The following is a 26,450-nucleotide window of genomic DNA, read 5'->3' as shown; positions in this document are numbered from 1 at the left end:
TCACCGGGTTTTATAGTGACAGGACTGTGCTATAATTTCTGAGAAAACCTCGGCATAAAGCTCCATAAACCCAACCACTCCTGTAATGTATCACCTTATCTAGTGCACAATCATTTCCACAACTTTTCATGTTAGTATAATTTGTTCAAAAATGGTAATAAATACATCCGTGAAGTCAAATAAGAATCATTGCACAATCTACTGTAACTTGTTCTTACTAGTGACAGTCAATCACGCTACCAGGGTCTCACACGAGAGAAAATAAGCAAACATTTGGGTGTTCTGTAATTACAAACCTCACTAAAAGCACACTTCCTTCTTTAATCAACAAATATGTGAAAGCATGCTTTAAATACCCTTTCAAGTGTGCCATCCTGCCTGTGAACAGCTATCGCTGAAGAAAAGCAGCGGTCCCCATCTACGGGGAGCAAGCGGTCTCTTCTGTACTAGGCAAACCACCTCCCACGTCAGAAAACCCCGATACCCTTTTGCTAGAGGTCTAACCATGAATTAAGAAAACAAACATTCCCAATTAAAGCCAAGAAAAGTAGAAGTCTAAGGGAAGCCTAATCTCTTCGTCTCCAGGAGGTAAGGCTCCACTCAGGCTCACCGCGACTGGAATGGGTACTGTAAATAGCGCTCACAGATTACTTCTTACGCAACAATTTTAATTATACCAAACACTTGATAAAATGACTCCTTTTCAACACATAGCACCAGCTTAACACAGTCTTTGCAAAAAAAATCTGATAGAGAACATTCCCATTTTAAAGACGGGAAAAGCGAGCTCTCGCGTCCGCTTCAGCGAGGCAGCGGCCGAGCCGCGGCTTTGCTCCCGCCGAGGTCACCGCACCTCTCCCCGCCGGAGCAGGAGTAAGGTTTTTCCATCTCAAGCCACCAGCAGCATCAGTAGTCAAACCCAGAAACGCCAGGCTCTCACCTCCAGCACCCTCTCCTCCCGAAGCAATGCCGTGGGGGTCTGCTGGTACTGAGAAAGTTAAGGTTGGCCACACAACATTTTCATTATTTAGTTCTTTTGCTCAAGAATTTGAAACTCAGCGTCAGCAGCTGGAGACCAGCGATGCTTTCTTTTGCTTTCTGCGAGAAGAACCGATTTTGCAGTTCCGGGTGCCGTTTTGTTCTTCCCAGTATCAAAATGGTTCACTACGATAATTAACGTTTTCAGGTTATAAATTCCTGATCGGATTCCTTGGGCCAACCGGCTCAGGAGCTCCTGGGAGCTAAGGACAACCAGGGACATGGCGCTTCAAATGAAAACCGCGCTACGGACCCTTTGGGGACGAAGGGCGGGGGGCGGAGGGAGCGGGCGCGCGGCTCCCGCGGGCGCCGAGGGCAGGGGACGGCGGGCAGGGACCCGCAGCGCACGTGCCAGTCGTCCTGCGCCGACGTGAAAGCCCCTGTGGCTTCGGGGGAACCGCGGCGGTTTGTGTCTTATGTGGTTCATGTTAAAAATTTCCCAACAGTGATAGACTTCAGCTGCCAGGATCAGGGAGACCATGTGCATCTAGCATGAACAGCCCCCGCACGGAGCTCTGGGGCATTTTTTTATCCTTTTTCCTTTCTTTTAAATAACTATTGGGGCTCGTAACAAGCACTGTCACTCTAGCACTACTCCCCTGATTGGCTTTGCGACAACGATCTGTGGAGGAGATGGGCACACGAACAGCAAACATTCTGCAGGCACTCAGGCAAAGAGGACTAGAGAGGCTTGGGTCGGTTTTGTTTTGGTTTTATTTCTTGATAAATTTTTGTTCAATTTCCAGAATTACTTCTCTGATTTTTTTTTAAACAGTATTATAAAAAGAAAACTAACCACCAAACTGTAGTAAAACAACTCCGAGGCTGAATAAAAACCACACACACACACACACACAAAAAAAAAAAAACCACCAGGAAAATTTGAACTAAATCAGAAACTCTCATCTTTGAGTCATCCTGGAGCGTCCTAATACTGCAGAGGTCTCAGCACAGTGATCTTACGTATCATATATGCTCTAATAAATAGGTTCAACGAGTTGAGTTAAGGGCAGGGTTTAACTATTAACTCCAAATTCCCCCGCTCTTATGGCTGTAAGTCAATCCCTTAATGTTAGTTTAACACAGTTTCTGGCAGTTGAATAAAATGTATGGTCAGTATTACAACCCTTCCTTCCTCAATGAAGGAAAATATACGTGTGATTTACATAAGAAATGACGGGAAATGCTGTGAGTGAGTGGGGGTGATAAATGTCCAAGGCCCCGTCGGCCAGGAATCCGAGCCGACCATTTGACTTCAGCTGGTCGGGCCCTCGTTATCCCAACCCCAAAACCAGCAGAACTGGCAAAAATACCTCCACGCAGCTACAGCTCTCAGCACAGGAGCGGTGAGCAGTCAGAGAGGTTATAATACAAAGCTGTAAGATATATCTAAAATAATACCACAAAAATCAGATGACACAAAGAATTCTAATACTTTCCTTTTGTTAAGATACAGTAACTGAGAATACAATGAAATTCTTCATGTTCAGTATCTCCCATTAGATCAATTAATATTCAGAGAAAGGCTTTAACATGAAGTTTAAATAATCATAGAAGGAGAAAAAGAACCACCAATGTTCTAGAAGCTTCTCTAGACCTTTCAATCAATTTTATTTATATGCAAAACCAAGAGAAACTCAGAAAAAACAAAGCTCCTCCTGATGCTAAAGCTCTCAATTTACTGACAGGCAAATGGCTTCATGCTGCCACTTAATCTCATTTCTTGCATAATGCCCTCTAATTAGCATATCAAAGTGAATTAATACTTCTAGGGCATTAGCAATGGGAAAATCTGCTCCAGGCTTCACAATAGCAGTTAAGCAAGAGCCAAGAAATCCTCAAAAACACCACAAACCACTTTGCATTGCAAAACTGTTCAATTTATTTATCCTCTCTCTCTAAACACTTTTACCGCACACTGTTTTACTACTGTTCACCAAACAAAATGATAATTGCCAAAGTTACCAGCATCTGTAATGCCTGTTTAGAATCTTAATTTAGATTGTATACTTGAAGATCTCTAGATGCTTTCATTGACCCTATCATACACAACAGGATACACTGAAAAACGGCTGCTCTTCTAAAAAAAAGCCATCAGGGTAATATTATTAAATTCCATTTTCCACCTACAATAAACAATTAAAAATTAAATAATACATGAAAAAGCCACCTGCTGGACAATAAGGAAGGAATGAGAGATTAGCTTTGAATGTTGATGCATGACTTAAGTATAGCAAAAGGTTTTGACCTGTAAACACATGACACAAACCCACCCCCCTTTCCAAGTGATTGATTTGTGGGACGCATGATATTCAGTGATTCATATATTGCTGCAAGTTCATATGACTGTGCAACACGCACTGAACTGATCGCTAACAAAAGAATTTGAAGTAAAATGCCTAAAATAGAATAAAATTAAAGTATAATGATTTTTACTAGATGCCTTTATGCAAAACATGCTATTTTTATCCAATTCTTGAAGCAATAAATACGTTATAGCTGTTACAATCAGACATCAGACCATTCCTTCTTTAAAAAACATTTTCAGAATCTACTTTCAATCGCAAGTCACTTGGCAAAATATAAGCTATAATTTATAAACAAGGACTAAAAAAAGCCCTGAAACTTCATCATCTGAGTGCTCCCCACCAATCTTTAAAAACAGAAAAAGAACATTAAGGGAAAAAAAACACGAAACCAAAAAACCCCAACACTAGTGCACCCACCCTAAACCCAAGAAGGGAGCTGGAGCACTAACGGAAGGCTAATAACAAAGAGTAGAAGAAAATGCCGGGGTCAGTGGGGTTTCTACATTTCTGTTTGCAACACGAAGGGGGGGAAAAAAAAAAAAGTATAACAAAATAAATTACGATGGATATTTATCTAGTACTTTAAGCCTTCCTAAAGAATGTGCGCTATTGAAAAATATATAGAGTTCAAGTACCAGGCTTCACTTCCTTTCATATTTAATTCCCTGTTTACTTCCACTGTAAGGACAGCATTATGGAGGAGCTCTAATGTCCAGCTGAGAAGCACAATTCATCTGTTTGGCTGATGAACTACTCCAACTTTATAAAAGCATGAACTATAAGAGCTGACAGAAACTTTAATAATTTATATTAAATATTGATGTGAATTATTTACTCCATTCATACTTAAAGACATGAATTGCCTACCAGAGAAAAGCAAATGTGACAAAAGGTCAACATGATGGTGAAAAAAGGCAGGCTGTGTCAGGCGTGTGTTATCTGAACCATGCTGATCACCTTGATAAGCGAATAGCATTAAACATGACTGCTGAGAAAACAAACAAAGCATTCTTCTCAGGGTGTCAATTCATGGACTACAAACAGCTACATCTAATTCTACCAATGATACCAGGACGGGAAAACTCCACTCGGGGCTCCGCTGGTTTGGACTCACTACTACGCAGATTCAGTATTCATTCCTGCTGTTCATAAAATTATTCATCGAACCATCATATGCATGATGTGCAAGGAATTGAAAAACAGTCTAAAAATTGAGGACGGATACAAACCGGACTCTCACGCGCTCTACTATATAATTATTAATACAGCCTTCCTATGTATTTAAATATTGTGCTACATTTGTAACAATTTAGTACGTCTAATTCTGCTTATATTTGTCTACGGTAGACTGCAAATATCATTATATTAATGTTTCACACAAATCAATATTTAAATTGAAAAAAGACAGCATAATATCCGTATCATACAACTTTTCCATTGAAAGCTGTAGGAATAGAGCTTGATAAATGTGTTAAATCCTGTAAAAAAAAAAAAAAGGACTCTTTTGCATTCACTACATGCTATTATAATAATTTATCTCTGAATTCCTTAACTTACAACAAGCATCCTAAAATACACCATATAGTAACTCATATAATTTAGTATTTTCAGATAAGCAAGCAAATGTGTCAAATTTAAAAACTAAAATGAAGGACATGAAAAGCAGCTATAAAATAAAATAAATCCCTGCTCCTAGTTAAATTAGTATTGACAAGTAGGTCCAAATTTATCCTCTACGGAGGGGTGGGGAGGGGGGGAAAAAAGATCTGGAAGCACTGATCCTGGTAATCAACATGAAGATTGTTATTTAAATATAGCGAGGAGCGCTAACAATGGTAAGGTCTAAAGGTACGGTGTAGTTACAGGTTCTGTAAGACAAAGTACCATGAATGTCTCTAATGAAAATAATCACCAAAGCCGCCTGTTTTCTTAACCAGAGAAGTACCCTGTTAGAAATCCACCAAAGAAATAGAATTTCAGTAATGAATGTGTTTGAAACAGATGACCAAATGACAGTCATGATACTTTATTCAGTTTATTTTTTCCTAGTAGGACATTTATGAAGAAAAGCAATGTCATTGCCATAAGGACAGCGTAAATGACCTACCATTCTACCGCACGTCATCATTTGTAATACATTTGCTGACAATTAAAAAAAAAAAAAAAAAACAAACCCAACATTCAAAAGTATAACCTACGGTTCAGTGAAAAATCTTGGATACTGAAGCATGAGAAAGGAAACAAAAGCTAAACAATTTAAACTGAAGAAAAGATGTATGCACATAAATACACAATGCTTACTTCCTTACGTAGTCAGGGTAAATCAAAAATGTGTATTTAGCAGCTTGAAAAAAAAAAACCCAGCAGGACTGCACACAGATATTTTAAATAGCTAAACTGAGTAACAATAACATCACGGCTGATATTTAGAAAACAGCTAACATACATACGGACATACATACACACACATACATATGTGTGCTATCAGTGCCATTTCATTGTTCCATTTGAATCCGTTAATGTTCAGACCGGATTGCTAGGACTGCGTATCATTACACGTTATTGCAAGTTGTTGGCACTAAATGATAGTTTACAAACACTGAAAAGTTGACATTTGTGTAATGCAAGGGAAGAGTCCTGTGATGCGATTTCTAAATAACCACAGTGAAGAAAGGGGTTAACATTTTCAAATTCTGCTAGCAGACAAGGCAAAAAGCAAGCCCTTCTCACAGGAGTTACCTAACAGGCGGCTTACAGATTTTGCAGCATATTGACAAGGGGCGTTCCTAAAAGAGTTGGGCCATTTTCATCAATAAGGAGCTTTGCAGCAAGTAAGGGCACGATACAGCCCTTTAATCACTGGAATGGCATCGTTTGGCTATCTACAGTTGTAGCAATAAAAATGAAGGTTTTGGCTTACACGGCGAACAGCAAGAAATTAACCCCGTCGTTAACGTCGCTATTTGTCTGGTTTTCGTATCTATTTTTTTTTTTCATTCTTCAAAACAAAACTCCGCACAAGGGGAGAACGTTCTTAATGAACATTTTCCTCCTCTCTCTTTAGACATAAAAAATAGTTCAACCAGCCCAACCAGCCAAGCAGGCCTTTCTCTTCCCCTGCGGACACCTCCTGCAGTCGAGAAGTTCATTAAGTTTTATGATCTTCCCAAGTCAGTCCTGCTTATAAGCCTCACAAAGGCCACAAATCTGGCAAACCATCATGTATGCCATTAGGCTTTACTAGTAAATGAATGCTATTTAGGGTTTGTGGTGACAGTAAATTAGGGTTTGGGTGGCAGCTATCATTGTTTCTGCTGGACTTACAGAAATAAATATATAAAGGTATACCTGTACGCACAGACGCACACGCATTCGGACATTTTTAGAAACCTCTGTTCCTATCCATACAAACGATTCTTTAAGACAAAAAACCAAATCATCTATCAACACAATCCAGGACCTACTAATATGTCATTCCATTGGGAAATAATTGCAATTCCCTAACCATTTTAAGACTGTAAGAATTAATATCTTTTCATTTCTATCTCCATGAGAATAACCAGTACCTCAGGTATAGCAACATCCTAATGGAGGCTTAATCAAATTACAAATCTGAAGGATTTTTAGTCAGTAAAAAATAGCTATTAAAAAAAACAAAGGCGCAAATCAGTTTTTGATTCCTACTAGTACGCGCGTAAGGAGACAGACTGTTACACAGGTATGCAACAGATGTGAGCCCGCATTAAGAATGCAACTTCAACACTTCCAAGCGACACCTCAGAGAACGAGTAAAATACAACAAAATAGAGTCGACAGGCTCTCACTTGCTTATCTTCGTATTTTATCGGAGGGGCTTCGGTAGAACTTTGGGTATCATTTTTCTTTGAACTAATTAAAGAAATAAGTGGCAGTTTCTTTATGAAAACCATGCTACCTTGTGGTTGCCTCTAAGAATGCATGTATCTATTAATACCTGCAAAGCTCTTAAACGTATTATGCAGCACTTTTAAAAATGTTAAAACGTTAAAAAAGAAACGTCAGGCTAAATTCAGTAAGCTCAGTCATTTGCTTTGTACAGGGTAAATACCTCACGGGGGGTGGGGAGGGAAAAGATCTTCAGCTCCTAACCCTAAGTGAGACAGAGAGAGAGGCTTGTAAAAATGTGATGCATTCATTAACCCTTGCGGGAAAGGGACAGAGTTGCTCTACCTAAAGCGGGGATTCCTCTACGTGTTCTCTCATGACCAGTCTCACAAAGTCCTCGCTGACTGTACTGAAAACTAGTAAAACATAAAAAAAAAAAAAAAATCCCGTAATTCAATATAAAAATGACTCAAATATTGCATTACTTATTTCAGACCAGATATGACTGCAATTACGCTTTACGTACAGGCTACCGTCTCCCTCCTCACCTCTCGTCCTTCTCACAGAAGAAGGTAGCGATAAAGCCATCACGGCAATTCGCGCTGCCAACACCAAGGTAAACTTTGGTTCTGATTAAAAAGAATTAAATACCGGCACACGACCCAGTTGCAGGCAGGTTGAAGTATCGGGACCACAGGACAATGCAGAGTACTGGGGGGGGAGGATACGGGGGGACCTCTGCTTTAATTGCATCTCGAGACCGCTCACCCTTCCAGTTCAGAATTCTTTGAGCCGCTTCCTATGAGAACAGCTTACAGAAAATATGCTAGGATTTAATTTCACGTTTTCGTTGCTTCAGCACGCTAACCAAAGCCCACACAGACATTCCGGCTCAACCGGGAGACCCTGAGCGAAGGTCCCCCTCCGGGAACGGTTTTTGGTGGGGGTGTGGATTCGTCTCCATCAATCACCCGGTGCATTAATCCCGTCCCTCCTGCGCTGCCGGGGCTGGCAGGATCTTGCCTTTGGGCAGGCGGACGCCTTCACTCTTTGTTGGTTCTCAGCGATTTCACAAAAGAGATAACTTGCAAACTTGGCTTGACTACTTGCAGCACAAAGGCAGGATCCCAACTTACAAGTTATCACTGAAACACCCCGAAACCGCTTCAGACCACAAAGTCTCCTGTCAGGTTCCCTCTCACCTCCGAGACGGCGGTGGCCTCACCAAACACCCTCTGCCAGTAATCCCCGCTGCTGAAAGGACTTGGGTTTTTCTTCGCAGCTCACCTCTGACATGTGGCTGACTATACTTTCCTTTCAAAACAGTGAGGCTAAGCCCTCCGCAAATAAAGTGATCACAGGACCTACGCCTGCCTCCTTAATTGAAATCTGCCTGCTGCAAAATGTCTGAACATCGAGGGCAGGTTGCTTGGCCGGCTCCGCAGCAGGACAGGCAAAAAGTTTAGGGAAAGGCAGAAAACAAGCACGAGCCAAAGGAGGACGGAAAGGGGTTACGAGCCGATCGAGGCAAAACGTAGGTAGGTGGGGAGGGAGGGCAGAAGGGGGATCATTCCCCTTACCCCGGGTAATATAATGCAATATAAAGCGGAATCAATCTTAATATTCACAACACAGTCAATACCCTAGTGCTTAGCTGTCAGCAGAAACTGAAGTGGATCCCCGGTAGCAAAGAAACCCTTGGACATAAAGCGCCATAATTTACTGAGAACTGCGCACTTTTAGGCTTCTCAGCTGAGATTTGCAATGATTTCACGTTTGTTGTTTTCATCCGTAGCCTTTCTTTTTCTCAGTGTGCAATTAAGGGGAATGTGATTGAACATCAAACGTAGCTAAGACTGACTATGGAATATAGCTAAAAAGCCAGCCAATGCACAGGTTTATTTTTCAAAGCCAGATGATAATAAATGTTCTTATTCTCGTAATAGGAAGCAGAACACTTTGCAAATTTGCTTCCCAAGAAACAAAAAATTCTCTGTCAATTCCGGGATGTGAAAAAAATTGCCAAAAAATCCCCTAAAATGCCTCTGAAAAACCCGCAGCGTTTATTAGTGTTGCATTAATGGGGGGGGGGGGGGGTATTTTTTATACTTTTGAGAGGGAAATTGGGGGCATTTCAAACATCACCGCCCAAGAGCAACTCGAGCTTCGCCGCGCTCTACGCAAATCTGGGGTCAAAGCATCCATCACTTGGCATTCCTGGGGGTCTCTGTGGAAGCCTGCTTCCCCCCGCTCTGCTGACAGGGGTTCAGCTTGGCGCTCCCCAAAGCCGGGCAGCGCACGCCCTCGGAAAGTTTATGGTCGCCGCTGCCTGCTACGCATCCCGGTTTTTTTTTTTTTAAAAAAAATAAATAAATGAATTAAATAAAAATGGTGTGAGGTCAGGCAGATCTGACAAGTAAAGTGTCCTGGCGGGGGGGGAAAAAAAAAAAAAAAAAGGCAGCCCGGGCGCTTAGCGGGGCAGCTCCTCAGAGCCCCGTGAGGGGAGCGGCGGGGGATTCTCCACCGCGCCATTTCACAGCTCGCCGGCCCCAGCGGGCCGCCGCCGGGCCGGTGGGCTCCCCTCAGCTCGGCGGGGCGGGCCGGGAGCTCAGCGGGCAGCGCCGGGCCCCGCCATCCCGCTCCGGCGGCGTGAGGGGAGGCGGAGGAGCGGCACCGTCCCCGCCGGCGGGCAGCGGGCGTGTGGAAGGAAGGAGGGCTCAAGATGGCTGCGGCGGCGGCGCGGGCGGCCCTTACCTGTTTTCTCCTTGATCTCGCAGAGGACACTGAACAAGGCGGGTTTCATCCTGTGGCAGTTCAGTGCGTGTTTCCTGAAAAGAGAGCAGAGGACAAGCGGTTAACGCGGCGTTTCGGCAACATGGCGCCTTCACCGAGAAGGAGCCCCGGACCCGCCGGAACCCCCCTTCCCTGCCCGCCGGCCCCGCGGCCCGCCGCGGCGGGCCGCGGGGCCGGCGGGCAGGGAAGGGGGCCGGGTCTCCCTTCCCCTCATTCCCTCATGACTTTTATACCGAATTATCTTTGTGCAAATGCCGCCCGACCGAGGGGTATAAATCTCACCCCCGCGTCGTCCCCCCCCCCCCCCCCCCCGGTCCGATCCGTCCTGCGATATTACAACTGATTTATTATTAAGATCAGGAAAGGAGGTGGGGGGGGGGGGGTGCACACACTTCCAGAGTTAACATTCTTTGTTTTTCTATTTACTGTGATTTAAAACAGCCAGGGTGGGTCGTCTGTCCCCGTGTGTCCCCGTCCCCCCCCCCCCCCCGCAGCAATATCTTGTCAGGTTTGTAATTCATCCGCCGCCGCTTCGGGGGCAGGGAGATAAGAAATGAGAGAAAAAAAAGGGGGAAAAGTTGTAGTCCTGGGGAGGGCGCGGAGCCGCCCGACGGACGGACGGACGGACGGACAGGCTCCGAGGCCGGTGTCCGCCGGACAGTGCCCAGAGGGGAGCGGGCAGCGAGCTGCCACAGCCTCCCGCGCAGCGACGGCATGAGCACGCATACTTACATATAATTTATTATTATTTTTAATATATATATATTTTAGGGGGGGGGGAAATCATTAAATTGCAACTTCGGCTCTGCCTTGGGTGCGTGCAATTTTCTCCTACGGCGCCAAGAAGTTGCTGTAATTGGGAGACTCCGGGTCTCCGCGGAGGAGCGGGAAGGAGAGAAAACAAAACCCACACACGCACACGGAGGGAGGGGGGGGGACCCAAAAAAAAAAAAAAAAAAAAAAAAAAGGAAAAAAAGAGACAAGGTTTAATTAGACGAAACCAACTTTGCTTGTGCCTCATCCAGGCTTTGGTCAGTGATGGTCATGATCTGATGGAGGATGTCGCCGATGTCCTGCTTCCTGCCGTCGCCGTCGGCCCCTTCGTGTCCGTGGGGAGGAGGCAGGGCCATGCCCCCCTGCACCGAGTGCCCGGCCAGGTTGACGCCGGCCAGCGTCTGCAGCATGCGGGACTGCTCGTCCATGCCTCCGGCCGCGGCCCGGGCCGCGCTGCCGGGCGGAGCACGGGGGGAGCGCCGGGCGGCCCCTGCCTCCCGCCGGCAGGCTGTCCCCGGCTCCCGGCGGGGCTCTCGCACGCACACCCCCAAAAAGGAGAAAAAAAAAAAAATGAAGGGGAAAAAAAGGAGAGAGGAAAAGGGGGAAAAAAGAGCCAAACAACGACAACAAGGGGCGGGGGGGGGGGAAAAATCGGTATTTGTGTTTGACGGGGTCTCAGCTGCTTATTCCACTCTCTTCTCCTTCCCGGGGCAGTAAATCACTCTCTTCTTTAGTTACAATCTTCTTTCATCATCATCGTATTTGTGGCTCGGATAAATGAGTTGATAAGGTTTTCTTTGCAGTTTTCTTTTCCCGGCACAGTCTTCCTCCCAAGCTTTTTTTTTTTTTTCCTCCTCCTCCTCCTTTTTTATTTTTATTGTTGCTTTTTATCTCTTTCCCCACTTGTCCAAAAATCTTCTTTGCAAAAAGGCAAAATTTAGGGGGGGGGGGGGGGGGGGAAACCCCACGAAACAAAACAGAAAAACTCGCTTTCAAATCCTGAAGAAGTTAGGAGGGTGGCAAACAGCAAAAACCACAACAACCCAGGCGAACACCCCCACCCCCAAAATTGCAACATAAAAAAAAAAAAAAAAAAAGCGAAGAAAACAGAATCGCGGAGGGAAAGGGGGAAAAAAAAAATTAATCGTCCTCCCCCCCCCCCCCCCAAAAAATAACAAACGATCCCAAGTCTGTGCAACGGGGGTAGAACGGCGGCAATCAAAAGTTTGAACTTGTGCAAAGAAAAGAGCGGAAATAACGGGGAAAAGAACTGTAAAAAAAAAAAAAAAAAAAAAAGAAGAAAAAAAAATTAATTACACACTCTCTCGCAAAGCAACGTGCAAAAAAATATCAGCCGTGCCGGAATTTATGGGCCCCGCCGCCCGGCGCCTGTGTGTGTTTTATGTTGTTTGATGGCCGCTCCGGTGAGGGATTGACAGCCTGCCAACGCCACTCACTCACCGCAGACGTGTCACCCTGTGAAGGAGGAGAGCGGCCGCGCAAGAGAGAGGGGACGCGGAGCCCGCCGCGCCCCGCCCCGCCGCCCCGCCCCGTCCCTCCCGCGGCACGCCGCGCCGCCCCGAGCCCCGCCTCGGCCCTCCCCGGCGGGCGGGGCCGCCGCCGCCGACGCTCGGCCCCGGCGGGAGGCCGACCCCGCGGAGCCGGGGCTCCGCGGGGTCGGCCTCCCGCCGGGGCCGAGCGTCGGCGGCGGCGCTCCCGCCTGAGGGAGACGAGGGGGGAGAGTGGGCGGGCTCAGCCGGGAGCGACGGGCGCGGCGACCAATCGCAACGCGCGGAGGCGGGCGGTGGCGGCGGCGCCGGCCACTCCGCGCGCGGGGGGCGGGGCCGCCCGCCCTTACCGCCCGCCTCCCGCTTGAGAAACTTCTGATTGGACTGTTCGAACGGTCACGTGGCCGGGGCGGCCGCCGCTCCGGCACCGCCCCTCCCGTTGCTATGGGAACACCCCCCCCCCCCCCGGGTTGCGGCCTCGCCTTGCCCCTCGCTGGACCGGGAGGTTCGGTCACCGCCACCGGCCCCGGCCCGCCGCCCCCGGGAGGCTGCCCTCGCCCCGGGAGCTTCGGCCGTGCTGTAGAGACGGGCGGCGGGATGGAGAGGCCCCGGGCCCGGCGGTTCTGTTTGTTGCCGCCTGCGCGGCCGTGCCCCGGGGCCTCGTCGCCGCGGGCGGGCCTTGTCGCAAGGCAAGAGCTGTGGGGAGAGGATCCCGCAGCTCGGGCGCCGAGCTCCAGAGCGTGCCGCTTGGGAAGCCGGATTCCTCTTTCGGCTCTTTTCGCGTATATGCAGGCTGCCAAAAATGTGAGGAGAAAAAACCCCATATATGAAGAATAACTAAGACTTTGTTCTATAAAGGGGTTATCTTTAGGTCAGTGCCTCCCCCTGACAATTGCTGTCGTGAAAACACCTGCCCCACGCAACTCTGTAGGGACAGTTACTTTAATTCTGATCGGTTTTCTTCACGTTTTGAGCAGCGTGTCACCAAACTATTGCTGCAGAGACCTCTCAAGGAAGGGAAAACCACCTGTGGCACGGCGATAAAGAGCCACAGTAGCAATTAAAATGATATTTAGTTCGTCATATGTACTTTAGCTGTGATGGACAGTTTCAGTTGAAAGAAGTCATGTCCAAACTAAAACCTCATCCTCGTCTCTGACATTTCGTGGATGTATGGCTGACAACTCCGACTCGGCGTGGCTAAAACAGAGCTCTTAATCTTTCTCCTCGGCTTCCGCTTGCCTCTTCTCTCAATCACGGTTGACATCACCGTCATCGTACCTTCACTCAGGACTGTAACTTAGATGTCATCGGTCTGATTTGGAGCCCTTAACCACCTCTCACAGGGGTTACCTGTAACTGTTGTGGATCACTGCTGGTTAACATAACTATGCTTTTACCGTCCCTCCACGCAATTAGCGTGTTCATTCAAATTCTAATTATCTTCCATCTTGATTACTGTACCATTTTTTGGTCTGAGCAAACGTGTTCCTAGCCTCATCCAGCTTTATTAAGAATGCTACTCCAAAGACCTTTTTCATTACTATTATTTTGACTGTCTCACAGATCAGTTTGCATTTGTGCACCGAGAGCAAAGTTTCAGAGAAGAGCTGAGCAGTTCTCATGGCTACCTGGCACTGAAACAAACGGGGTGGTGCTCCTGCACCTCCCTCCCTGTGCCGGCTCAGGCACTCGCCTCACCCCACGCTGATCCGGTTCGCCTCACCGAATCGGCAGAAAGCTGCTCTTCTGGGTGATTTTTTCTACTGGTTTACCAGGCGGAGTCAAGTAACTCCAGCATGAGATGGCTGCTGGAGAACGGCTCTCTGTGCTCTGCTGCGCCGCCCGGTTACGGCCTTATGCTACCTGCGATCTGCCACGTGCTAGAGCAGTTCCAGCTCCTCGCCTTCGCTCGGCCACCGAGGCTGGCCATCATCATCCTCTCTTCGCAGTACCGAACACGTATCTCCCCTCAGGTGCCTTTGCTGGCACTCTGTGTAACGCTCTTCACTATCCCCCTGCGCCGTCCCTTCTAAAGGCTGCTTTTTGTTGATGCGTACAGCTGCATAGAGACCGTGAGGTCACGGCCTGCCGAGGAATTAACCAATATCGTCTCATTATTTCCGCGGGGGATTGTGGAGGCAGACTGCATCGGCGAGGCTGAAAAGGGGTGACACCAACGCCTGGCCCACAGGCCACGAACAGAAAGGGAAAGGAAAACGAGTCCTGGCAGCACCCGGTATCATCTCCAGTTCGGGATGGCGCAGAGGTGCGAGGAGCACGGAGGGCGGCTGGGCTCAGCTCTGTCCCCGCTGCCGGAGACGAAACAGGAGAGAGGTGGAGCGCTGGCCCGTCCCAGCGGGACGTTTCTCACGGCTCTAAGCACTGCCCATACAGTTAGTGCCTCTCTTTTGCAACAATTACCTTTGTTTAAACCCATCCTGTTTACGCTTGTGTACCAAGCGCAACGTGGAGGGCTTGGTTTGAAACCACAAAATACAAATCCCAGAGCGTTTCAAACAAGAAAAATCTGGTGAATGGGAAATAAAACCGGTATCGCCTCAATCAGGAAAGCATCCTGTTTATTGGTAAGGAGCAGCGCAGCTGGAAGTTGTCACCACGGCAGTTTTCTTCGTTAAAAACTCAAGAAGCTGTTGGAAGGGTTTTTAATCAACGTTTCTGTTCGCGTACAGTTAGTTACGACCGGCGCACGTCCGGCTGGTACACCGAACAGCTGAGCTGCCCTCGCCGCAGACGCGCCGCGCCAGCCAGCCCCGCGCAGGGGCGAGCCCCGGTGCCGGCGGAGCGCTTCGCCGCCCTCCCCGCGGGGCCACCCGCGCCCCCGGGCCCGGCGCTGGACGAAGCGCGACGCGAACTCGTGGCACAGGCCGGCCCCGAGCGCCGCCGGAGAGCAGCCCGCGGTTCCGCTCCCCGGGGCCGCGGCTCCCTCAGGGCCGGGACGGAGGCCGGGCCCGGCCCCGCCGCCCCGGCGTGCGCATGCGCACGGCCCTACCGCCGCCGGCGTCGCGTCGTCACTTCCGGAGGCGGTGCTTCCGGGTCGCGGCGCGGCCCAGCGCTCCCCGTTCCGCCGCGTCCTCCGGCCCCGGAAGCGGCAGCCGCGGCCCTGCCGGCGGGGGGGAGGCGGCGCCCGGCCCGGCCCGGCCCGGCCCGGCCCGGCGCGGCCAGGCCCGGCCCCACGCAGCGGAGCGGCACGGTGGCGAAGCCCGTAAGTGCGGGGGCGTGCGGGGTCCGCGCCGCCGTGGGTGTCGCAGAGGGGCGGTGCGGGGCCCGGCTGCGGGGTGCCTGCCCGCGTCCGGCGGCGTCCCGCTGGCTGACCGAGGCAGCCACGCTCCGTGCTGCATCCCCTCCTTTATTCCTTCAAATAAAACTCTGTGGTAAATCCGCGGGGTGAAGGAGCGCGTCATGGTGAAGCGTGAGCCTTTACAGCCCTGCGGAGGTGCTCCCCGGGGCAAAAGGGCCCGCGGCTTCCCCGAGCGTCTGCAGCCGGGTCTGCCCGCTGCCGCGGGGAGCTGCGGGCGCCCGGGGGAGCAGGGCCGGCGCCGCGTCCCTCTGCGGAGCAAGGCGCAGGCTGCTGCGCTGCGCCCGGCGGGCCGGGGTCCACGGAAGGGCTCCAGTGAGCGTCTGGCAGCACTGGGCGGAGGGAAAAACCGGTAAGCGTGGTGTGGAGCGCGCAGCTAAAAGCTTTGGCTTGGGCGGGTGGTGCAGCAGGCAGACAGGTGAGCGGGTTCCAGGGGCTGCGCTGGAAACGCTCCGCGCCGCATCGGAGGCCCGCGGCGTGACCTGGGGTCTCTCCTGGCCTAGCGCTGTCGCTGCGCCCCAAGCACTGACTGCGCGCTTCGTGGCTTTGTCTCTTGGCCGCTTCTACAGCCTGCAGGTTACCGCTCTGACTGCTTGGGTGTTTGCGAGATGAACGCTTGTAGCGTGATCGCACTTGAATGCGTTGCCAGGTCGCGTTCTTGGTTTTCCGTGCGTGCGGCAGGTGGTGATCAGAACGAGCGTTCTCGCTGCGGGAATATCCGTGAGGGAGCAAGAAGTGGTTTCTAGGAGATACGGCAAGAAGAGTGGATTTCGGTGTTAGTGGAAGGTTAGCGATCATCTAAATGAGAAATGCTAGAGCCAAGCTTGGATTTTCTGCGTGTGTTCCACATGATTTTAGGTTTCAGGGGATTTCAGGTAGATGCAAGGTTGGGAATTGAACTCTCTCAGTTATTTTTTCAAATTCAGAGCAAATCTGTTCACGGATGCTTTTTTGGGTTAGATTAAAAAAAATAGAGATCATTGTCTGCATATAGAGTTGTACAGAAATAACTGAAGCAGTGAATTAGGACCAATTTAGTACATTGCTTTCTCAGTCATGTTTCAGGTGTTTCTGATTACCCCCTTTCATCATCTGTTTATTGGTTTAACTGTTTCACCCCGTTGCAACAAATAAGGAATACGTCTAAAAGCTGTCTTCTTACGTAGATATCCCTTTTGATCAGCAAAGGCCTCAGCAGGTGAAGCAGCTTGGCAGTGTGTTGTGCATTCCATAGCACAAATTTTCCCAAAATTCCTGAGCTGTGAGCATGAGAAATAGGCCCCTGTATTGAAAGGTCAGTTATATTAACAAACGGGACAGCAAATAAACGGGGTGCAAGTCGCACACCCCTGGCAGCAGCGCAGCCCCGTGCCGGAGCAGCAGATCGCCCGTGTGGCAGCTCTCTTCCACGCTGTGCTTCGGGGACGGGCGAGTGGCACTTGCTGAGGAGGGGGGAGAGAGAGCTCAGGCTTTCTTCAGTTCTTCCCTTTTAACTATGGGAAGGGACAGGCTGTGAGCTTTGGGGTGGAGGGGTGTGGAAGCAGAAGTGTGGCAGTTCTGGCCTTCGTAGCACGCAGAATGCTATTGCAGGGGCATTGGTGCTGCAAACTGTGTCTTTGGTGTCGTGGTGGTTTGTGGGTGTGATGCTGCCTCGCGTTTGAGATGTGCCTTGCAGCGAGTTTGCTGCTTTAGGTTTTGCTAGCAGCAGTTCTCCATTTGTCGGAGGTGACAGTGAGGGCTTTTCTGTTAGACGGTGCCTCTAACAAAGACCCCAGGATGTGTCTTAATATTAATTGTGTGTGTGTGTGTGTGTCTGCTGAGAAGCTTTATTGAACTGTGATATCTAGCTATTCGTTGTCTGTAAGCTCAGTTTCATATACAAGATAATCCCTGTCGTGTTTCCTTATTGCTCAGGAGGTATTGTATCCAAATCAGTTATTCTGAAAGCAAAAAAACAAAGCTCCTTGGGTATGTTTTGGGTGCTGTTGAAGGAGACAGGCCAAAAATTTGTCAAGAGAAAAATTAAAAGCCAGAGGAAAGGGAGGTTCATCTATTGTTTAAGAAATGTGAATCTGTCCCGTTACGTTTGATGGAGAGTCCCAAAGGGGCTTGAAGTCTCGGGAGTTTTTTAAGTAGGTATTATCCTCATGAGCATTTGTGATGTCAGAAGCAGCTTGCACCCTGTTATATTATAAAAAAATAAGATTATGATCATCCTTTTTATGCAATAAAAATATTTTCATGCAATCAGAAGTGGAATGACAACACACGGGAAGAAAAACTGACAAATACAAACCTGTTTGTTTTGGTGTATGCTCCCATTTAATACACAAATGCCGGATGACCAGCAAGCACGTGTGGTCCTTTCGCAGTGCTGCGTGGAGGTTGTTCTGAAGGTCCCGTGGGCTGACTGTAGCTACAGCACGTCTCCGAGCTTTGTCCCGGGTCTACCCAGAGCAAGCTCTTTAAGGCTGTGGACCTGCACGGGCTTAAAACACCTTTCAGTCGAGCTTGGCTTCGGCACATCCAGGCAGGCTTTACGAAGCAGCTGCATGAGTGAAATACAGGCAATTGGTGAACAACGCCGTACTTCCCTGCTCGCTTGCTAATTGCGGTGTGGGCATAGCTAGTGAGTCTTGCTCGGGAAAAGCCAAACAACGTGGCGTCTCTCTCAATATTATACAGGCAAAAAAAGGTAAAATGTTGACGCTTTCTGTTTTGGTTTGTTTGGTTGTTTTTTTAAAGACTGAAGTTTGTATAGGTGTTTGTAAAATTTATGGGTTTTTTTTAGGCTCTTGAATACCACAATGAGAAGAGCCAAAATAGAAGTTCTAGTCTAATGTTTGAGTGGTCCGAGCCTACGCTTTTATCCTCCTCTTTGCAAGTAGATATTTTATTCGTTCATCTTAGGAATGTTAAAGCTTAGCGAATTGTCTTTAAAGTATTTTAGGCGTATGAGTGAAAAATCATGGTTTCATGTAGAAGTGCGGTGCAATTGTTGAAAGTATTCCTTTCCAGCTTTCTGTGCAAGCAAAAGTACGGTCAGCTTCACCCGCTCATGGGCAGTCACTGCTGTTCGCCATTTCTGCAAAAGAGTGTTCATCAGGAATAAAAATAAAACAGAAATTGTAATGTGTTACTTAAAAGGTATTCTGGTTTTGTTTTGTTATTTTAAAATTGGGAGCTAAGCCTTACAAATGAACTCAAATACTCATATTTTGTCTGGATAGTAAATTCCTATGAACACATGCTGTGAAACTAGGTAGCAGGGATTCCAGTGTGGTGGGTCATCACGATATGACATTGCAGATGTAACGTGTGTGTTAGGTAATGCTTGCTAGCCGGTATGAAAAAATACGCATAATCATAGACATTAAAAATTAAGCAAAGTGTTTGCACATATTTAGATTAGGCAAAAACCAGGCAAGATGCCGCTTTTCTAAACTGCTTCTATCCAAACCATTCAGTACAGTATCAGAATGAAAAATGACAACACTTTGTCATCTGTTCAAATTGATATTGCACTCTTTGCAGTGACAGCTGAAAAGGCCCACAGGTGCCATATAAAGAGGTGACCATGTTGTCATATTTCATTTAGGCATCCCTCTGCAAAGCCATAATTACCTAATTAGGTTGTTAATTAGGAGATTAGCATTTCACTATATTGATAGAATGCTCTTTGCAGGCATGAGTCTAGATACAGATTTGTCTGCCCTAATTTATAATCTCTGCATTTTCTTATACTTATTTATTCGCTTAAAATTGTGATGCAAGATAGCTCAGGTTAGCTGAGAATCAACTTGTTTACAATTAAATGAAGATTTGACAAGATCAGGAAACAAATAGGGGAGAGTATACAGTTTCCATACATACTCCAATGTTCTCTCCCTCCTTCCCTAAAGCTCAATAATTAAAATATCGGAGTTGGTATAATTTGCATCCTGATTAGTATGACAACAAAAATACAGCCAAATTCCAAGCCGTTCATAAACATAGAAGAACACAGCTAATGCCAGATTGATTTATGGGTCTGAAAACTCTCAAATAATTTGTTGGAAGTTGTGCGTAATGTAGTGTTTTCTCATCATAACTTTCAAATCCCAGTTTCGCTTGTGAAAGAGCGCCTCTTTAAATGACTTTAAATGATTATTTGCTTTTTAATGATAGGACCCAAAGCATGAGTGACAGCTTCTCTAGATAAGTATTCATTCTTAAATGCACTTGAGCTTTTGTTGAAACATAAACTTGAATTTTCATATATTGTGGTTCACTTTCCTTTATCCTGCATGCACAGGATTCTGTCTGGCATTCAAGGGCTTTGATTATTTGTACTGCTGCAAACGTAGATAACCAGAACCATTTCTTCTGCAATTGCAGGCAGAAGTTAACTGTGAAATTATTTAATGTAACCTGAATCATAAATTCTGAAGTATGTTCACACTGTCCTATTCCAGCCTATATGACAGGAGGGGGGAGAAATCAATTTTTTATTCTAATCTGCCTAGTTTTTTCATTAGTTTTTAAGATCACTTTAAAGAGCTACAGTCAGAGAGGTGTTTAAGTCCAGTGCCTATGGAAGCCCTTGAGCCATAAGATGACCTGTAATGTTATATGAATCTTCCAGCCTGCTGTATTTTGAGTTTATTAGTAATTGGTTTAGATCCAGGTTGTACCTTCCAGAAGTTGCGTCTTTCTTTGGAATACTTCTGTTTACAAAAAGCTACAGCTTTGCAGAATAGGAGAGAGAAAATTTTCTTCCTGCTTCTCACTTTCTACTTTTATAATTTAGGGAGCAAAATAACCTTGCAGGAATCAGCTTGAGAGTTTTCTGGAGAATTTACAGCTGCTTTTAGCCGTTTGAACTGAAGGTTTCTTAAAATTATTCCATTAAAAATGGTAGAATTTCAAAGTTGTAGCTCTTTCCTCTAGCAGAATATTCTTTGTTGCTTACAGCTTTCTCTGATTTTTATAATTTATTCTAGCTTTTTTAGAGGTCTGTGAGCAAATTTCCACGTGTGCTATCCGTGATATATTTTGAAGCATGAAAGGTGTAAATATAAAAATTTTCTGAGAGGAAAGTACTTCCTGTGCTTTGACTAGCTGTAGCATGTCATGACAAGGTGGCGTTAGCTTGCAATTTTAGGAACGGTTGTCCTTAAGTCGAAGATGAGCCAGCGGTAACCAGATTGTGTTTGGTGGAGCTGTAAGTTTTTAACCTGACATCTGTAGGCTCCTTACAGGGACAGGTGCAGTGCTCGAAAACGTGCCTGTTGTCATTAATTTCACCTTACCAAGCAAAGTCCGTAGTTCTGACAGAAAATGTTTAAGGAGCGTGCAGGTGAGAACAGGGAGCGGAGCAGAGGACTCGGGGAAAGCGAAGCACGGCCGGCCTCGGCCAGCGCTGCCGGGGCGCAGTGCGGTGACGAGCTGCCTTCCACTGGGCAGTCATAGGGAGGGACTTTGTCAAATTCAACTGTGCGTATTTAAAACAAACCAGAAAATTCAGTCCAAAATAACTGTTTTCCCAAAAGTAAGGTAGTCTGCGCTCAGCGTTTTTCAGTCAAGGTCATGTTCCTCTGAAAATAGCAGTAAGAACAGGTCGACACGTGGTTGCAGTCCCGCAAGTCAGCGTGGTCCAGCACCGGAGCAGCAAGACGACGCTTCCAGCTGTGTCTGCTGTTGTCTGTGCTGATAGGTGGTGGGTTGGGAGGATGGATGGGGAGGACGGCAGTCCTAAGAGGTGTGTGTTTAGCTTGTCCTTTCCCCTTATCTCACGCTTGCTTTGATATCTCATTGACACCTGATGTAGGATAAGGCGTGACTATAAATCAGACTGGTGTTTGGGGTATGTATAGGGGTTTTGGTGGGGAAAGAGGAAAGTGAGAAAAATCTTCCTTTCCTTTAAATACATACAGTATATCAGGCAAGCAGGAGGGTCACAAGAACTCTTAATACATTTGTGGAGTTGCCTTCCCAAATGCAGATGTGTGTTTAAGGCATAGCCTGTATAAGTACATATCCTCTTTTCAAGACCTTTGCGTCACCTACTGGGAGCTGAGTAATTTGTTAGAACGTTCCGCATTACTTATTGTATGCCGTATTATGAATGAGGTTGATCTGCATAACAGCCTTGCTTCGCTTGCTGTGAAAGTCTATAGATGCCATAAATATAGCAGTGGGTTACTGAAAGAGGAATACTTCTGATAAAAATAGTAGACTGAGATCCAGCTGTCTGATTTCGCTGCAAAGTTCCTGTGAAACCTGGCAAGGCGTTCAGCCTCATGATGGTGCAGTTTTACATCTTCGAGGATGTTCTAGAACTGCACAAGACTAACGGGGGCTGTGCTCCCCATGGTCTTCGGGGCACTTCAGCAGTACCGGGGTGAGGCCAAGGAGACGGGGAGAGAGGGCATCCATGCCCGGGGCGTTGATTAGATAACACGCGGGAAGTAAGACAGATGAATAATAAAGATGAAGAAGAAAGCGAAGGGCTGATTCAGCTCTGTCCACCTGCGTGATGAATCATGGAAAGTGTTTGTCAATAAGTAGTATATCATCGTAACACTAACCTGTATATCATGTCATACATAAATACTGTTAGGGTTGCATAGGTTTCGCATTGCTCTTTTCATTTTTAGTGTTCGCATAGAGTATGCTTGACAGCTGTCTGCAAAGTATTTTATTTAATAGTAGAATAATATTTATACAGCGCAAGTATTAAAAGGACATTTATTTTTTGTTTATGATTGAAGAATGTATAAATTGCTGATGCTCAGAAAGTCCCTGAATTCTGTGAAATTCAGCTACTACATGTGGACGTGCGATTCGTGTGTGGGTGTAAGGCAGGCAGAAGAGGCGGTGTGCTGGCAAATCTCAGTACATCTAGAAATTCGTCCTGTATCGGCAATTTTGCTGAAGCTGACGGCATGGAGGCTTAAAGGTTTTCATGTAAAGGTTTGCAAAACTGAACTTTGCTTCTCTGAATTCTTTTACTTCACTGGAGGTCGTTGTTCCTCAGACCAGGCCTGTGCCATCTAATTGTGCTTTGCCTTTAACAAAAGGAGGAACCAGCTAGAATTGTGTAGATAGCAACTATTAAAATATGGCATAAAAATCTGAACTGAATTTTGGGGCCTGAACTTTTTTCTTGATTTTTTTTTTTTTTAAGAGGGATGTTAACTGTTCATTAAATTCCCAATTAACATTAATTTATTGAGAAATTAGTTTTAATGTATCCTTTTGAAGAGGAGGAAGAAAAAACGTGTTTGTGTTAAACTTCAGAGTCTGAAATAGAATTTCTGGCAATTTTTCACTGTTCGTGTTTATGGGGAGAGTGATTGCAGATGTAAAATTGTAAAGAAGCTTGGGTAATTTAGCACACGGACTGTTAATAGCATGAAGTCGGGGTGCAGAGTATAAAGGTAAAATTCTCGCATCTGCTGTTACATGTTGTTAACTCCCTTAGCAGACATTAAATCATTTCAAGTACAATAATAGTGTGGGAGGTAAATTAACTAACCATTAACAATCTTATAAATACACAATTAACATGCCAACATTTATATGACACATTGATGGGGCAGCAGTAATTTTTGATTGGGAGTTTGCAGACCTTTTAGAAGCCGAAGGCGGTTGCTTATTTAAACAAGTTCTTACTGCCCGCAGGTAAGCGTGGCCTTTTCTAATAAGCAGTGTGTAAATAATTAAATTTAAAGAACGTTCTCCGTGCACTTTTTAAAATATCCGTACACTGCGTGCTTCGTTGTGTCTGTATTCTCCAAGTCGCACGGTTAGGGCTTAAAGGCCTTTACCACATCAATTACAGCCGGGAGACGCTTGCCTTATGGTAGGAGATTTGCCTTATGGCCTCTCACTTTGAGGACAATGAGAAATCCTTCAGGGAGAGCAGCCCTACTTTCTGTAATGGAAATAGTCAGAAAATAAAAAATAGAACTTGGAGTCACAGCTTTGCTGAGGTTGGCAGGGACCTCTGGAGATCTAGTCCAACCTCCCAGCTCCGAGCAGGGCCAGCTAAAGCGGGTTGCGCAGGGCCTTATCCAATTGGGTTTTGAATATCTCCAAGGATACTGATGAGGCGTATGTAGCTAATGGCATAATTTATTAAAATGTATGGTAGGGGTAGTGTATTAATAACAAGCAGCATGTCAGTTTTATTTCTCTACCGTTCTTTTATTGAATTCCTTCTTGCTGCTGGGTCTGTTGTTTAATATAATACTTTTGAATTTGTCTATATTTTTTTTAAAGCAGAAAGGACACGGTCTCTCAGGAAAAAAATGGCAATATTTGTGGCCAAGGGAGCCAAAAAAGCCTAAAATCATGAAGGATGCAGATCTCTGTCTATTGAATGTTCTAATTAAGGGATGCTGACGTTTGGTGGTAGGGAGGATGCTGGTGGGGATGGTGGGTTTGCAATTTACCATACACCTTCAAAATTTTTGCTTTTGTCATGATTAGATGAGCGTCGAAATAAAGTATTACTTTTGCTTCCACCTATTTAAGTGCAGAAGCTGCTTGGTGGGGCTCTGTATACCTATAGAGCTGCTTTGTGGGCTCTATGCACCTTCCCCCTTGGAAGCAGGCAGGGGAAATGACGAAATGTGTTTGCTGGTCCTGGAACAAGCCTGGCTGATCCTTTCTTTCACTTTCTTTGGTTAAAATCTGCCAGGAAAAGGCCAGCTGCCTTTACCAGATTTTCATGGGATACGCTTTGTGTGATTTAAAATTGTTTCTTTTCATAGAATCATTTAGGTTGGAAAAGACCTTTAAGATCATCAAGTCCAACCGCAAACCAAGCACTGCCAACTCCACCACTAAAGCGTGTCCCTGAGCCCCACATCTACACGTCTTCTAAATACCTCCAGGGATGGGCACTCCACCACTTCCCTGGGCAGCCTGTTCCAACGCTTGACAACCCTTTGCGTGAAGAAATTTTTCCTTTGGTATTTTCTTCTTGCTGACAGAATTCTTGCAAACAGCAACTATAGGAGTTTGTTGTCGTTTCTATATTCAAAATACTAAATAAACACACTTAGTTCTGTAGCTGGTCTTAAAATGTCGGGTGTCTTCCTCAGATATGCAAATGATTAGAAAAGCAGTGGGGATTTTGAACTTCTGGAATTTACGTCTAGTCTTGCATCTCTCTGAGGTTAGACTTAAACCGCGCCAACCTCCCTCTTCCTCAGGCTGAGGTTTCGCAGTCGCTTTGAGCCAGCCGTGAGCACCGCTGCTGAAAGGGGAGCCTCGGCTCGCCTCTGTCTTTTGATATTCCTGCTGCCTGGGTTATGCTGGTGCTGGTGCTCTTGCAGCTGTTCACTGCTGATCAGCCAGAAAATTAGTAATTTTTTTTTCTTTTCGGGTTATTTTCAGCAGGTAATTTTTTTTTTTTTTTTTTTTTGATCCAACTCACCTCACAGCTACACAAGTGCTAATGCCAGCCTTTGGGAGGTGGCGGAAATATCTGACCAAGGCCAGACAGGAGCATGGAGTTGCCCCTTTCAGATGTAGCCCAGTCCTGAATTAGATTAACATAACTACAAATCCACAGCTACAGTAAAATAGGATGGCAGTTTGACTGTGGTTTGGGTTTTGTGGTTTGGGGTTTTTTCTTTTCTTTTTTTTTTTTTTTTTTTCCCTCCCCTCTGTTTTGTAAGGCCGCTTGAGTACTCTGAATGAAATATTTTAGGTAAGTAGCAATTACTGTTGTTAAAGTGCTTAAGAATTCAGGCATGTGGTATATGATCGTAGAGCTTTTTCTGTATTACAGCAGTTGCCCTACATGAAGCGCCATGCAGCAGCAGATGTTCAGTATTCTGCCCTGAGATACTGGTCTCTTCATGTTTAAAGTTTTTGCTGGAAATACAAAACCCAGAGAGGGTCTGTAATAAAGTCATCAAAGAGTTGGTATGTAGAGGCAGAAGAAAAACAGTAACACACTATTACGATGGGTGAAAAGTAATTAAAAACCCTATCTGGTTTTGTAAATTTATTAATTTGAATGGATAGAGGTTTCTTGTGCGTATTTTCTCTCCGTCCTTTGATGTGTAGTACTTAGAATATTTTGCCTTATAGCAACCATTTGTTGCAGAGTAATGGGACCTGTCCATAGATGTCTGTTGTGTTCTGGTGTCCTGGGGTTCAGGTTTCAAGCTGTCCTCCAAAACCACTGTTCTCTAAGTGGATCTCAGCAAGCGGTGCAACTGAAGTAAACCGGAGCAGAATTAAAATAATTCACCGTATAAAACTGAGTCAGTTAAGTTTTGTGCATCCAAAATATAAACCTTCTTGAACTGGGATTTTGGTTTTTTTTTTCCCTAAAATGCTGTGTACATTATATTTCTAGGTACATGTGTCCATGAAACAAGATGGAGAGAAGATAGTATAGTGAAGTGGTGGACTTGTGGACAGAATGGCTTTCCTGGACAACCCAACAATTATACTTGCTCATATTCGGCAGTCACACGTGACCAGTGACGACACAGGGATGTGTGAAATGGTCCTGATAGATCACGATGTCGACCTGGAGAAGTTTAATCCCTCGTCAGCATATGGGGACAGTGGTTCGGAAACACAGGGAAGCAATGGTGAGACTCAGGGCTATATATATTCCCAATCAGTTGATATTACCTCAAGCTGGGACTTCGGAATCAGAAGACGATCAAACACAGGTAAGTGATGTTTGCAGCCAAGATAACATTAGCCTTTTAAATCCAGTTTCTATTAGTCTGGCTTGCATGGACAAATCGGAGCATGACTAGTTACGTATCTATCAAACTTTTCCTTTTGTAATGTCGAGACCCTTTTTACAAAAGGGTATGTAATGATTCA

At 46.2% G+C, this 26,450-nt stretch overlaps 2 protein-coding genes across 9 annotated transcripts in view; one reads left to right on the top strand and one right to left on the bottom strand.

Moving 5' to 3' along the window:
• Positions 1-11,206, bottom strand: part of PBX3 (PBX homeobox 3) — a 115,447-nt gene extending 104,241 nt beyond the window's left edge. For all 5 annotated transcript variants that reach the window (XM_075716638.1, XM_075716639.1, XM_075716637.1 and 2 more), the window contains exons 1-2: positions 11,010-11,206; positions 9,966-10,039 (exon numbers count right to left, since the gene is read on the bottom strand). In XM_075716638.1, the coding sequence (XP_075572753.1) occupies positions 9,966-10,039; positions 11,010-11,206 (271 nt within the window). The remainder of the gene's footprint in view (positions 1-9,965; positions 10,040-11,009) is intronic.
• A 4,275-nt stretch (positions 11,207-15,481) lies between these two features.
• The window catches only part of MAPKAP1 (MAPK associated protein 1), a 109,079-nt gene continuing 98,110 nt past the window's right edge, over positions 15,482-26,450 (top strand). For all 4 annotated transcript variants that reach the window (XM_075716635.1, XM_075716636.1, XM_075716634.1 and 1 more), the window contains exons 1-2: positions 15,482-15,512; positions 25,966-26,290. In XM_075716635.1, the coding sequence (XP_075572750.1) occupies positions 26,032-26,290 (259 nt within the window). In that variant the 5' untranslated portion in view covers positions 15,482-15,512; positions 25,966-26,031. The remainder of the gene's footprint in view (positions 15,513-25,965; positions 26,291-26,450) is intronic.

The sequence above is a fragment of the Pelecanus crispus genome, chromosome 9 (genome assembly GCF_030463565.1).
Source record: "Pelecanus crispus isolate bPelCri1 chromosome 9, bPelCri1.pri, whole genome shotgun sequence".
Classification (NCBI taxonomy): Eukaryota; Metazoa; Chordata; class Aves; order Pelecaniformes; family Pelecanidae; genus Pelecanus; species Pelecanus crispus.
The sequence above is the reverse complement of the archived record's forward strand: the minus strand, read 5'-3'. Positions and strand labels throughout refer to the sequence as shown.